The sequence below is a fragment of the Podarcis tiliguerta genome (genome assembly GCF_965153285.1).
Source record: "Podarcis tiliguerta genome assembly, chromosome: 6".
Taxonomy (NCBI): Eukaryota; Metazoa; Chordata; class Lepidosauria; order Squamata; family Lacertidae; genus Podarcis; species Podarcis tiliguerta.
In genome coordinates, this window is record NC_139539.1 from 81,646,091 (window position 1) to 81,661,417 (window position 15,327).

Here is a 15,327-nt window from a genome sequence, read left to right on the forward strand (position 1 = left end):
CTTGAAACAAGAACTTGTGTGAGATGCAAGAATGTCTTTCTAAGTGTAACTCACCGAGAAAGAACGCTCAATTCTATTCTCTAAAAAGAGAACATGGTGGCTTGAACCACTTTGGGGGACACTACCACCAAATGTGGCACACTAAAATCTTTTACATCTTTCTGTTTCGACACTTTTTTTGCTTGAGATGACATAGAGCACCCTCCCCATTTATGTGAGTAGCAAACACTAGTTGGGAGCAGGGCTTGAACAGGAAAGAAAAAAAAGTTGGGGAACATGATGTGGCTATGGCCATGGGATTTGGGAAGGGAGGAGTGCTGAATTAAGACCTTTAGAGAGGCCCTGAGCACTTAAAATATTTTGGTGCCTCCATATATACAGTATCTAATTAAAAATATAAACAATAATAAACCGTAAAAAAAATGTTTTTTGAAATGAAACGAAACATACAGTGAGATGGAAAACAAAGTCTTCAATCAGATCCTGTAAACTAATCTTACGTGACACATCTGCTTCTGTACTTAGTAGAGATGAGACACTCAGCCTGTCTTGTTGCCTAGTCGTTCTGTTGGGATTTTTAATATTCTTCAGCTGAGAAAATGAATGCTCAGCTGAGCAATTTGTGACCATTCATGTTAAAAATCTGTCAATGGAAAATTTCTCTATTGCTAACCTTCCCTTGATGCCTCAAGCACGTGTTTATTTTGCTTCATCCAGCCCTGGGGAAGTGGTAAAGCGGGCATAGGCAAATTCCAGCCATCCAGATGTTTGGGACTACAATTCCCATCAATCCTAGCTAACAGGATCAGTGGTCAAGGATGATGGGAATTGTAGTCCCAAACATCTGGAGGGCCAGAGTTTGCCTATGCCTGTGGTAAAGGAAGACCTCTCAGTGCATAGACAAACAGCAGATCTCACTAGGCATCAGATGGTTTTTCAATAATTAAGATTAGCCATACATTTTCCGATGAGGACCGAACAATTGGATCTGTTGTCGCTTTGATATCAACGATATCAACTGAGATCAGGTCCATGGCGTCCAGGGAGAGCACTATTTTCCCAGTGAAAATTGAATTTATGAAGCTCTTTTCTTATCTGGTTTGGCCCCAAACAATCAGTATCAGCACCCAAACATATAGGAACTGGGAAGAAGCTTCCAGATGAGAGTCTACACTCGGTAGTCTACTTTCAGAATGCAGTGAGAAAGGTATAGTAGCTTCTGAGCTACGGAAATGGTACAATTTTAAATTCCAATGTACCCAACCAAGGCTGTCTCTGTAGCATACATTCACATAAAACCCTGTCAACTGAGGTGCAGGCTTCTTACTAAGAGGCCAAACAGCCCTGTGCATTCCAGTCAACCAAAGAAAGAGTTTCTGAAAGGAAGTCAGGTTAAATGCCACCGTTAGAAATGAAACATACTTTTTGTGTGCATGGAAAGATGCATATGTGAAACTCTTTCCCTCATATTCAGCAAAAAATACACTCTCCTCCAGGATAATGTGATACACTTCATTACCAGAGCATCTGCCGTACATTTTCTGCCACTGTTCTGGGGATTGTTGGCCTTCCCTGAAACACATATAGAAAACAATATTAAACAGTTTCACCATGCAGATGGATGGCGGATTCATGACATGAATGGAGCCTCTTCTCCACCATTGATCACATGCCGATGACAACAACCTTCAAGAGTGCCAAGAAGAACGTCTAGGATAAAAAGCCATGCATGGAATTTACTGAGGTTGGATTTCCACTCTGTCACAAGCCATTTTATAGCCTCTCCAACTTTCCCCGTGGGGAGGAGTGAAAGAAAAACAACAGCTCAGAGAGTTGCCCGCCATCTTCTTCAGGCTGTCTCTCCCTCCCTCAGCAGTTGCCTCAGAGCTACTTAGCCACCATCTTATCTTGAGGGAAAGAGAGATTTAGCTTTCTAAAATCTGCACACATGCCTTTGCATGGTCTCTACCACATCATTCTGTCATTTTAGCTGGTGTTTTTCATTTTAATAATTTTAGGTAAACCGTTTTGTGAGGTTGGCTTGAAAAGCAGTATACAAATACGTGAAATAAAGGCTTAACCCCCCCCCCTTTTTTTTCTTTTTACATTACAGTGTAACATTTTCCACTTCAATACGAATATCCTACTGTGGAAGTCTGCAATGGGAAGGACACGCTATGTAAAATAGAAAAACCATCTGTGATAAGGAATTCATAGTAAGAACATTTAAAAACAGCAAAACTACCCCCCCCCAATCTTATGCTAATTAATTCCTATTTGCTAAAGAAAACTGCCAAATGATCATGGGCTCAGAACTCCACACACACTTGGCTGAGCACATTAATGCTAATGAAGCTATGTTTCTCTTCCCCCTTTCCCTTCAGTGTTCTTGTCTAGCAAGCAAAGCTGTTTCCTCCCCTCGGTGTCTCTTAGCAGGTGCCAATGAAATGGGAACCATTAATATCCTGACATTTGACTGCCTCAGTATGTTGTGGCGTTTGGCCCACCTTGAGCGATGCTCGGCTGCCACACAAAAGGCTAAACACTCCCCTGTGAGCAAATGGCAGTGTTTTATTCAGAGCGCTCCCCACTCCCACCTTGCAACTTTTTAATTTTATTTATTTATTTATACTTATTCAGCCTACAAACAAGCATTGAATAAAACGAACGAATAATACAAAAACAGAAGAAAATACAAAAGCGAAATGACAAGGATAATAGCATAAGCTACAATAAAAAAACATAAAGCATTACATTCTCCTAAAAAAGGAAAAAGAAGAATGAAAAATAATACTGAAAAAGAAAAAAGAAGAAGAGGAAAATTGACTTCCAACTAACTCCATGTGGATCTTTATTCCTCATATCACTGATTGTCTGTAAGCATTAAAGTTTTGGAGAAATATTCTAATTACCTGTGAGATTTTTATACTAAACTAAACAAGTATGAATCTGAGAATCAGTTCTCTTCATATAATTCATAAAGACTTCCCACTCTCTCCTTAGAATAATTTCTTATTAAACCTGTAAGTTTGGCCAATTCAAGATATTCTTGAATATCTTGACTTTTTAATTTTCTTAAGCAGACCCAGCATTCAACTTAAGCACCCGAACCAGCACCTTAATACGGTCAAGTAGCCAGAAATAAATTTACAAGATTATTTGTTCTATTCTCTGAGTGAAAACATCCCACGCCACCATACTTCGAGTCATGTGGTAACCATTTTGGTACCAGCCAAAAAAGTCTACAATGTGAGAGGGTCCCACCCTCTCAGCTGCTACTGCTAACATAATAAAGGCATACTACTCTACTAAAAAGGTGTCTTTGCTTTCATATCTTTTGCTATTTTTATTTTATTGGTTATGGAATATGATGTCCCTATTTTTATCAGAGAAATGTTGGAGGGTATGGGACTGAAAACTTGCTTCCAGTCTCTCAGCTCTGCAATACATGTGTAGATGTCCCTTGATTATTAGCATTTCTTTAAAAAGAATATATATATATATATATATATATATATTTGCTTTCGTAGATTTTCACGGGTACAGGAATGCAGGTTTTGGTGTCCTCGGGTGTCTTCCCGTGTAAAAGTTGGGGTGTCTAGGCGACGTTTCGACGAGGTCTCACTCGTCATCTTCAGGCTGGTGCTTTCGGCTTCTTGTTACTGGAACAGAGCAGGATCTCAGTGTTTGAGTTCCTATAAATACTGTTGAGGAGGTGTGGTGTATAGCCTCCAATGTTCTGGGCAGAGAGGAGGTTCCCAGGCTAGTGTGCCTTTTCTTCTTTTGTTCCTTAATTACTTGAGGGATATCTTGAGTGATTTCTTGAGTGATTTCCTGAATCCCACTTAGGTGGGTCATTAGGTGTGGATTAGTTGCTAAAGCCTTCGTGTCTTGAACTCTTGAACTTTGTGAAGAGTTTTTCTGAGAAGATGGCTGTACTGCACTTGGTTGTGCTCTGGCTTGGCTTCGTGTATAGGGGCGAGCTGTGGTTTTGTGGCCTGTGCCAGCCAGATCTGTGTAGGGATTGCAGGGGGGTGCAGCATCCGGAGGTGCCACCCTGGTTTGGCTACTGGATGGTGTCTGTAATTTATCTGTGGAGAGGGTCTGGGTTTGGGTCTGGTGTGGTTGATTGGTGATGGCGTTCTGTGTGCCTCTGGATCTGGTGTCAGATTTTGTGGGGAGGGCTAATTTCCAGATGTCTGGCAAGCGGGATGTGTCGTCACGCTTGTTCATGTTGTGAGGGTGTTTCTCTATCTCGATGGCTTCCATGATTATTCTCTTGTGGTGATGTTCCATGTTAAAGAGCAATTTGGAATCTGCAAAATTAATTTCGTGTCCTGTTTCTTTCATGTGTTGGAAAAGAGAGGAAGTTTTTTCTTCTTTTTTGACGGCATTCTTGTGTTCTGCGATACGTGCATTTATTCGTCTGTTTGTTTGTCCAATGTACGTGGCTGGGCAGACTTTGCAGGGTATTTCATAGACCCCTTGGTTTTCCAACTGAATTTTATCCTTGGGGTTTCTGAGGATATTGGCTATTTTTTGGTTGGTGCAAAAGGCTGTTTTGATATTGTGTTTATGGAGGATTTTGCTAATTTTATCTGTAGTGCCCTTGATATAAGGAAGGAGGGCTATGCCATTGTTTTCTTCTGTGTCTTGGTTTTTGGGGGGTGTTTCTTTTTGGATTAGCTTCGTAACCCTGTTTTGCTGGTATCCATTGGCAATTAACACATTTGAGAGATTCTGTAACTCAGTTGTCAAGTGGTCTTCGTCAGCCAGGCGTTTGGTTCTGGAGATGAGAGTCTTGGCTACGGAGTTTATTTGTGCAGGGTGGTGGTGTGATTGTGCATGTAAGTAGCGGTTGGTGTGTGTTTTTTTCCGGTAGATAGTGTGTCCTAGGGAGCCATCAGGTTTTTTGTAGATTAGGACGTCAAGGAAGGGAAGTTGGTTGTTGGCTTCTATTTCCATAGTGAATTGTATTTTGGGGTGTAGGCTGTTGAGATGTGTGAGGAAGCTATCCAGTTTTTCCTTCCCGTGTGGCCAAATTACAAAGGTGTCGTCAACATATCTGAGCCAAAGTTTGGGTTTGTGTTCTGACTTGTCTAAAGCATTGGTTTCAAAGTGTTCCATGTACAGGTTAGCGATGACCGGTGAGAGGGGTGATCCCATAGGTGCTCCTTCTATCTGTTTGTATCTTTGTCCATTGTGGATGAAGTACGTGTTGGTTAGGCAGTGGTTGGTCAGGTCCAAGATGTATTCGGGGGGATTGTATTTGTTTTGAATGGCTGTCAAGGCTTCATTAATGGGCACTTGTGTGAAGAGAGATACAACATCGAAGCTCACAAGTAGGTCATTGGGTTGTAGGTTTTGCTTCTTTATTGTTTCTATGAACTGGAAGGAGTTTGGAACGTGTGAAGAATCCATCTCTTCACACGTTCCAAACTCCTTCCAGTTCATAGAAACAATAAAGAAGCAAAACCTACAACCCAATGACCTACTTGTGAGCTTCGATGTTGTATCTCTCTTCACACAAGTGCCCATTAATGAAGCCTTGACAGCCATTCAAAACAAATACAATCCCCCCGAATACATCTTGGACCTGACCAACCACTGCCTAACCAACACGTACTTCATCCACAATGGACAAAGATACAAACAGATAGAAGGAGCACCTATGGGATCACCCCTCTCACCGGTCATCGCTAACCTGTACATGGAACACTTTGAAACCAATGCTTTAGACAAGTCAGAACACAAACCCAAACTTTGGCTCAGATATGTTGACGACACCTTTGTAATTTGGCCACACGGGAAGGAAAAACTGGATAGCTTCCTCACACATCTCAACAGCCTACACCCCAAAATACAATTCACTATGGAAATAGAAGCCAACAACCAACTTCCCTTCCTTGACGTCCTAATCTACAAAAAACCTGATGGCTCCCTAGGACACACTATCTACCGGAAAAAAACACACACCAACCGCTACTTACATGCACAATCACACCACCACCCTGCACAAATAAACTCCGTAGCCAAGACTCTCATCTCCAGAACCAAACGCCTGGCTGACGAAGACCACTTGACAACTGAGTTACAGAATCTCTCAAATGTGTTAATTGCCAATGGATACCAGCAAAACAGGGTTACGAAGCTAATCCAAAAAGAAACACCCCCCAAAAACCAAGACACAGAAGAAAACAATGGCATAGCCCTCCTTCCTTATATCAAGGGCACTACAGATAAAATTAGCAAAATCCTCCATAAACACAATATCAAAACAGCCTTTTGCACCAACCAAAAAATAGCCAATATCCTCAGAAACCCCAAGGATAAAATTCAGTTGGAAAACCAAGGGGTCTATGAAATACCCTGCAAAGTCTGCCCAGCCACGTACATTGGACAAACAAACAGACGAATAAATGCACGTATCGCAGAACACAAGAATGCCGTCAAAAAAGAAGAAAAAACTTCCTCTCTTTTCCAACACATGAAAGAAACAGGACACGAAATTAATTTTGCAGATTCCAAATTGCTCTTTAACATGGAACATCACCACAAGAGAATAATCATGGAAGCCATCGAGATAGAGAAACACCCTCACAACATGAACAAGCGTGACGACACATCCCGCTTGCCAGACATCTGGAAATTAGCCCTCCCCACAAAATCTGACACCAGATCCAGAGGCACACAGAACGCCATCACCAATCAACCACACCAGACCCAAACCCAGACCCTCTCCACAGATAAATTACAGACACCATCCAGTAGCCAAACCAGGGTGGCACCTCCGGATGCTGCACCCCCCTGCAATCCCTACACAGATCTGGCTGGCACAGGCCACAAAACCACAGCTCGCCCCTATACACGAAGCCAAGCCAGAGCACAACCAAGTGCAGTACAGCCATCTTCTCAGAAAAACTCTTCACAAAGTTCAAGAGTTCAAGACACGAAGGCTTTAGCAACTAATCCACACCTAATGACCCACCTAAGTGGGATTCAGGAAATCACTCAAGAAATCACTCAAGATATCCCTCAAGTAATTAAGGAACAAAAGAAGAAAAGGCACACTAGCCTGGGAACCTCCTCTCTGCCCAGAACATTGGAGGCTATACACCACACCTCCTCAACAGTATTTATAGGAACTCAAACACTGAGATCCTGCTCTGTTCCAGTAACAAGAAGCCGAAAGCACCAGCCTGAAGATGACGAGTGAGACCTCGTCGAAACGTCGCCTAGACACCCCAACTTTTACACGGGAAGACACCCGAGGACACCAAAACCTGCATATATATATATATATATATATATATATAATGTAACTTCTCCCCACAAGTAAGAGAAATGTTTTCTGGGGGAGCAACACAGGCAGAACTTCCCACAGTGCAAGGAGAAAGACATAAGGCTTTATCTCTAGCAGATGGGGAGGAATATAGATGGCAAAGCTATTCCTAAAACAGCCACGTCATAAACAAGGCCTAAAAAAACTCCTTAAACTGAGGAAAGATACAAAATATATGAGATCAATAAATCAGCTTCTCCCAGTAATCCATTTGGAAACCCAGACTGTTCTGCCAATTGAACAGCACAGCAACACAGTTCTAAATATAGAGGGAAATGTTTGATCACCTGAAAAAGTTCTTCTAGGAAAAATAAAATAAAATGTGATTTTCACAGACGGACCCTTCTAGTGTGTACCTGCAACAGCAGAGCATAATTTTAAGGAATTTTATACTTACTGCCCTCTTGAGGTATGAACTAACAAGGTGATGAGTGTGGATGTAGCTGGGCAAATACAGTTTAAAGCTAGCATTGCATATTTGAATTCCTCTTCACACACAACGTGATCTGCAAGAAAAGCGGGAGAATTTTATGTAAGGCATGAATTGCTAGCTGGCCGCCCACAGGGTAGATGTGGGCCCTGAAGTAATTTTACATTCTCTCTAGAGGACCTGCCAAGTTTGAGCCAAGACTTTGTAAAATGCCTTTGCACAGTTCCACTTGTAAGCAAAAGGGTGAGAAGGAGAAGTATTCTACAATGCCAATATGGCATCTTTGCTTTGTATTTTGAACAGGGTAGCAAGGAGATAAAGAGAGGGACTTTGTGGTGGTGGTGCCATATCTGTAGAATGCACTCCCTTGGGAGGACCACCCAACACCTGGGATGTATTTTTTAGTGCCAAGCAAATACCTTTTAAAACATTTTCTCAAGACTTTTAATCATTGTTGCATTGTTTTATTTGCACGTCGAGGTCCCCAAGCCACCCCAATAACTCACACCACACACATCATTTTTTGTTAAAGGGTTTTTTTGGCATGAATTTGGCCACAACTTTATTTAAATACACACACGTGAGTGGTTGCTTAGGCATTGGTTACGACTATCTGTCCTTGCCCCAAGGACAGAACTGACTTCCGGATTCCAGCGGAAGCGAGTCAGGGAAAACAATATTGGGGAGAAAAGAAGCTGGGCATCAGTCCCTCATTTCTCACCTTCATGCCCCCGGGGGCTTGCACGGCCGAAGTCCGATGCCAGGGACTAGGACGAAAGGATGGCAAGCCCCTGGATTCCTTTAACGGAATTCCCTATGCAGCACCACCATTGGAGGGGTAGGCACTTACCCCTCCACCAACCAATTTTAACCAATGCCTAACTGCCAACCTTACAAGTTGTGACGATTTGCTACGCAGTAGGCAAAAAACCAAATGGCAACAGCCAATCAGCTAAATGGACAAAATTCCTACCAGGCCCCTGCCTCAAAAGCAGACGACCCCATGACAGGCATAGCAAGGTCAGAGAGCAATGAATCTCCCCCCTTTTCAAGGAGGGTGGGCGGGTGATCCGATGCGCACAGCCCAAGAGAAAGCCCCAAGCTGCGTGACCTGTATTTAAGCCCTCTGACCCCTCCCACCAGTTTGCAACATAACAAACTCCCCAGTAACACACTTTTGCCCAATCACAGCTCATGGCCTTTAACCAAACAACAGTGGGGTGGCTGCAGGCCCCTACTGCAACACATGCTCTCTGTTATGGAGAACACGCTTTGCCCCACTTACATTTATACCCCACTTATTTGCCCCACTTACGTTTATGCCCCACTTACATAAATTTCATAATGGAAGCAAAACTGGCATACACATGGTTCCAAAATGGTCACCCATTCATGTCCTGACAAGACTCAGAGCTGCTGAGAATTATAGGGATAGAACCACCTAAATTGTATAGAAATTTATCCATGTATGAGACTACAGCGGCAAGAATGTTACTTGCCCAAATATGGAAAGAGGAAGAAATTCCAGTGGAAAAAGAATGGATACAAAAACTTATGGAATATGCAGCAATGGTGAAACTTACCGGAAGAATAAGAAATCAAGAAACAAACTTTTTATAAAAGAATGGAAATGGTTTATTGAATATTTACAGATAAACTGTAAACAGATAGAAACACTGACAGGATTATTGAAATAACCTGCAGCTACATAAGAGTATATATTTAAAGAAGATGAATAAATGAGTAAGCTAAGTTAATTTGGATATGCAGAAGGTATTAAAAATAAATTTAAGGAACTGCGGAAAGAGGGGGAAGGAAGTCAAGTTTTGAAATGTCAAAATGATTGTAAAATCAGTGAAATGTATATATCTTAAAAGTAATTTTTTATATATATATAAAAGAAGACTCAGAGCTGCTTAGCTTCTGCAAACCACATGTGTGTTTAGACCTTGGGCAGATCTACACTCATGGTTTTTAACGTTAAGGAAGGGTTAAGGAAGGGTTTTTTATTACGTATATGGACATAGGGTGTCCTACTTTTAATATTCATAATGCATTATTAAAATGTGACACCAGAGGGTTCAGCAGAGCAACCAGCAAACCACCAGCAGGGAAACAGTGTTTTGACTATATTAAAAAACCAAGGTAAAAAACGCTCTAATTCACAAGTATGACCTGTGACGTTTCAGAACGACATATCCAATATCATTCTAATAACATTAAATAGGTCAATGTAGATTCAGCCCTGCTGTTTCCATTCACTACTCTTTGTGAGTTGTTTTTGTGGTAGTCTGCTATGATATGCAATAATTTAACCTCACAAACCTTCCTGGAATTTACAATGAAGGGAAGTATATAAATTCTTAAAACACGTTTTTTAAAAATACATGTAAGATGCACATGTAAAGGTATGCTTGTAACATGCTGCATGCTGCCCCTAACTGCTTATGGAGGGGAAGAAACCTAAGAAAAAGGGTTCTCAAAGTGCCCCAAATATTTTTTTATTGCCCAGTGCATTTCGTAAACCAGAAATTCCTTTTTTCGGGTGGCAATCTTGCTTATTAACAACCTGCAAAAATATAGGAAGAAATTCAACGCTGCACTAAAACAAGCGTTCTGCTTGCTTTCCCAACATAATAATCTACCCTTTGTGTTAAGTTGTGGGTGAACATATCAGACGACACAGCGATTCCTCAACCAGCTCTTGTTTATTCACAGGCCAGAACAGAACTGAACTGAAGGGTTCAGTCAGCCTGTTTATATAGAGCTCCAGTACAACGTTACTGTAACATCTTTCTAAAACTATCCAATCACTGAACGTCACTTTCGATCCTTCATTTTCATAACTATCTACAGTATCCCCCTGCTGGCCCAGGGTGAGAACTTCAGTACATAACACTTTGCTTCCCTCGTATGCTGCTCTGGGAGGTTCTCCTGACCCCTCCAGAGTTGATTTGGGGAGCATGTGGGAGAGGAGAAAGGGGAAAGCCCCCTTCTCTCAGCAGGAAACCTTGATCTGGCTCCCAATATCAGAACTGCTTAGTGGAACCTAGCCTACAGAAGAGTAGCTTCATTTTTTTTATTATTTTTTACAAATGCAACCTCCTTTCCACCTCAATTTGTTGGAGGCATAGCCCAGCAGAAGCACTGAAATTCCTAGAAAAAGGTGACGTCTGATGAGGAAATTACTCAGGAACACAGAATAATGGCTAGAGGGGGTTGCCTAAGTTAAGTTAGTATCCATTTATCTGCTACGCTATTGAGAGAGGAGGAGAGAGGGGCGTGAAGACTATCACATTTGTCATTTTGGAGGGATCCATTTTTGTGTAACCCTCTGTCAGAGTGAAAGTATCAGCCTATGTACCATTGTCTTGAACTGAGGTAACATTTAACTATGGTGCATATGGATACCGCTTTTGCTATTTATTCCTTCTTTCTGTTTATATATTTTACTGCTTACCCTTTTTTTGCAAAATCTCAATAAAAGCAATTCTTTTTAAAAAGAGATGCTGTTTAAAAATGCGCATTTAAAAAGTAACATTTAGCCTCAGTTACTTCTAGACTTGTTTTATATATGTATATATCCATGTACTCAAGTTCATGGTTATGATATTACATTTCAAAGCTATAAAAATGTGGACGCACAGCCGTGAAAAAGAAATTGAAATGCAGCTCCTTGATTCATTTCTATAATTAAAAACAAAACGAGGCAAAACATAAGATTAGCCTCATCCGCATATGTCTCTCCTACATAAATACATTTTTAAATGGTAATAGGAAGAAATTAATTTCTGGTTAGAAAAATAAATTATGAATATTGTGCTCTCATATTGCATGATCACATCCCACACAGATGCTCACAGGACACAACAGCAGAAGCAGACTTTGGTAATACTTGATAGGACAGAGCCCTGAGCGAAGCCAAAGTTTGGTGCCCCCAAATGAATATTCTCAATGATGGATCTTTTCAATTTTGTGCTCTGCTAGGCTCAATGTTCTGTGCGGGGTAACTGCCAACATTGCCCTAAATCTGGTGCTGACAACTGAGCAGATGTGGGGGAACTTTGGCCATCTAGATGTTGCTGAACTACAACTCCCAACATCCTTGGCCATGCTTGTTAGGGAGTTGTAGTGCAACAGTGTCTTACCCACATCTGCAACAGAGCAGGTAAAGGTAAATGGTAAAGGACCCCTGGACAGTTAAGTCCAGTCAAAGGCGACTATGGGGTTGTGGTGCTCATCTTGCTTTCAGGCCGAGGGAGCCGGCATTTGTCCACAGACAGCTTTCCAGGTCATGTGGCTAGCATGACTAAACCGCTTCTGGTGCAATGGGACACCGTGATGGAAACCAGAGTGCACAGAAATGCCATTTACCTTCCTGCCGCAGCAGTACCTATTTATCTATTTGCACTGGCGTGCTTTCGAACTGCTAGGTTGGCAGGAGCTGGGACACAGCAACAGGAGTTCTCCCTGTCACACAGATTCGAACCGCTGACCTTCTGATCGGCAAGCCCAAGAGCTTCAGTGGTTTAAACCACAGTTCCACCCACGTCCTTGAAGCTGTAACCAAGGTTTGCTCTAGGATTTACAATTTGTTGTTTGTTTGGAGAGGGACAAAGCATGAGCCTGGGTTTCAATGGCATGCTAAGTCAAGCCATCACTTGGCGTACATCCATGCAGCAGGAGGAAGACTGGAGGCGGAATGCAGTTGCCACAGTCTTGTCTCTGGGATACCTCAAGCTTGCACACTCATACTAAGCCATAGTTTGGCTTAGTGTTACATGTGAACCAGCTCAACAACAATCATATTAAAACAGGACAGGTTACGGCTGATAAATGTCCCTTGGGTATTTGAGCGTCAAGATTATTTCCCTGTTTTATGCAATATGTAAGGTGTAGTAGAGTTTCAGGTACATGTGTGCAGTATAGATACCTGCTCTTTTCGATAGAATCTGACTAAAACTCTAGAGTTATCCAGCAATAACAGAATAATGCATGTACTATAAACAGGTCTGTATTTCACGTTGCCTATGCACAGTTTGGAGATAAAGTACTTTGCAGTCTGCGAATGAGAAAAAGAAATCCAACTCAGAAGCCCAACAGTGACTAGATTAGGTTTTCCTCTCAAATTGAGATGTGGATTAAGTTAGTGGAAATCAATATTTCTGGGAACGTGAAAATGAGATAACCCTACGGAGAAAAGTCATACTTCTAAAAAGCAATTTAGGGATAAGAAAAATGGAAGATTGTTCTGAAAGTAAAAAATAAAGAAATGGGGAGCTGGGGGTGGAGAATCAAAGCTATTACTGGTTATGCCAACAACTTTTAAAAGTACTTTTTATTTTGTGTTATACAGAGAAAAGATTAGACCCAAGATACTGTGCTGCTTGTAGAATGCATTAATTTCGGAGAGAAGTATTTCACTGTATTTCACTATAGCCTCAAACAATCAGCAAACCAATTAAGCATTTGAATTTACTCAATTGACTTGCATGAGGCAGGGGAACATTTGTGAAACCTGAGATCACTGAAATCAGGAATAGTCTCATTTCTTCAGTGGGAGTAAAGAACACTTAACTTGTATATATTTTCAAGGTTATTTAACTTCTCAGGTCATAAATAAGACAGGAATGAATTTTGTTGGATTCAGATAATTGGGAGAGCTGGCTTACATACTATGGCTGCTAGCAAGTCCCCTGTCCCCCCACCGGAACTTGCCAGAACTGTGTTCTGGCACCTCTCAGGTGGGCACCATTGCCATTATAAGAGAACACAGGAGGCATTCGTGGTGAGTTCTGGCACCTCTTTTTCTAGATAGCACTGGCTGCCAGTATGAATGGCATCTCTGCAAATTATTCACTGCCACCATTGCCACCTTAGCAGGGCTTTTTTTATATAGAAAAAAAGGTGCCATTGCTCTCCATGAAGTTGTTACAGTATCTGCCACACTTTTAAGATTTTTTCTTTTATAAAAAAGGTGCCAGTACACATTTCTAACTCCAGAAATGTGCATTCAACTTCCAGAACAATGTAAGCAAAAAAAGAAAAGGGGCTTGACCCAAATCTAATTTTAAACAGTGGGGAAGTCAAAGGCAGGGGGCGGGGGGTATGAAACAGGAGTAACATAGAAGGGAATTGGAAGAGCATTGAACGTCTCATGACAAAATGCTCTATTGCAGATATGGGATGCGGGTGGCACTGTGGTCTAAACCACTGAGCCACTTGAACTTGTCAATAAGGTCAGCGGTTCGAATCCCTGTGATGGGGTGAGCTCCCGTTGCTCTGTCCCAGCTCCTGCCAACCTAGCATGGCGGGAAGGTAAATGGTGTTTCCATGCGCTCTGGCTTCTATCACAGTGTCCCATTGCACCAGAAGCAGTTTAGTCATGCTGGCCACATGACCCGGAAAGCTGTCTGTGGTCAAACGCTGGCTCCCTCGGCCTGAAAGCGAGGTGAGTGCTGCAACCCCATAGTGGCCTTTGACTGGACTTAACCGTCCAGGGGTCCTTTCCTTTTCCCTTTTTTACAGCTCCCGGTTTGAATGGAGCAAGACAAGGCATGAACAGACCCTCCAAGTGTGCCTATTTTCCAGGGACAGTCCTGGATTTACAGAAGCCATCTTGGTTTCTCAATTGATCATGGAATGTCCCTAAGGAAATCATTTATGGAGGAAAGAATCCTGTCCCCCAATCCAAGGAGATATATGACTATACAACCTTTAGAAGGCAGCCCTGTATAGGGAAGGTTTTTTTATTTTTTTTTTTAAATAAGATTTTATTGAGTTTTATGACAAAAACTTAAAACAACAATAAACAAACCACCTCACAACAGCACCTAAAGGTAAGAGAAAAAAAAAACCAGAAAAAACAGAAAAAACAGAAAAATAGATACTACAACACACAAACACAAAACAGCAAAGATACAACAAAGAGAATAAACATATTAAAAACAATTTTTGTCTCCTTATATTCTTTACATTGACTTCTTTCTCCGACTTCCCCAGACCTTCCTTCTCTGTATTCCAAATCAAATATTCTGTCTGCAAATTCTTTTCCTCTATCATATTTTAATTTTCTAATACTCTTAAAGTCTAGTAAATGGTTGCATTTCCTTAAGTCTGACAAAATATTAAATCTTTCTCTATTCACTTTTTCCCAAATACCCATCCGCCCTCAATCCGATGTCATCAAACATTCATTATCTTATAATGTTTCTGTAAATAGTCCTTAAATTTTCTCCAGTCTTCCTTCACCGTCTCTTCACCCTGGTCTCTGATTCTGCCGGTCATTTCTGCCAATTCCATGTAGTCGATGACTTTCATCTGCCATTCTTCCAGTGTGGGTAGCTGTTGGGTCTTCCAATACTGTGCGATAAGTATCCTTGCTGCTGCTGTAGCATACATAAAAAATGTCCTATCCTTCTTGTGCACCTGTTGGCTAACCATACCCAGGAGAAAGGCCTCTGGTTTCTTCAAGAATGTGTATTTAAAAACTTTTTTCAGTTCATTATAAATCATCTCCCAGAATGTCTTTATCCTTGGGCACGTCCACCAAAGG

The 15,327-nt window shown here is 41.5% G+C and overlaps 1 protein-coding gene across 8 annotated transcripts in view; it reads right to left on the reverse strand.

The window, feature by feature from the left end:
- Positions 1–15,327, reverse strand: part of KCNT2 (potassium sodium-activated channel subfamily T member 2) — a 232,982-nt gene that overhangs the window by 49,256 nt on the left and 168,399 nt on the right. For all 8 annotated transcript variants that reach the window (XM_083445287.1, XM_083445284.1, XM_083445285.1 and 5 more), the window contains 2 exons: positions 7,740–7,848; positions 1,423–1,572 (listed from right to left, as the gene is read on the reverse strand). In XM_083445287.1, the coding sequence (XP_083301413.1) occupies positions 1,423–1,572; positions 7,740–7,848 (259 nt within the window). The remainder of the gene's footprint in view (positions 1–1,422; positions 1,573–7,739; positions 7,849–15,327) is intronic.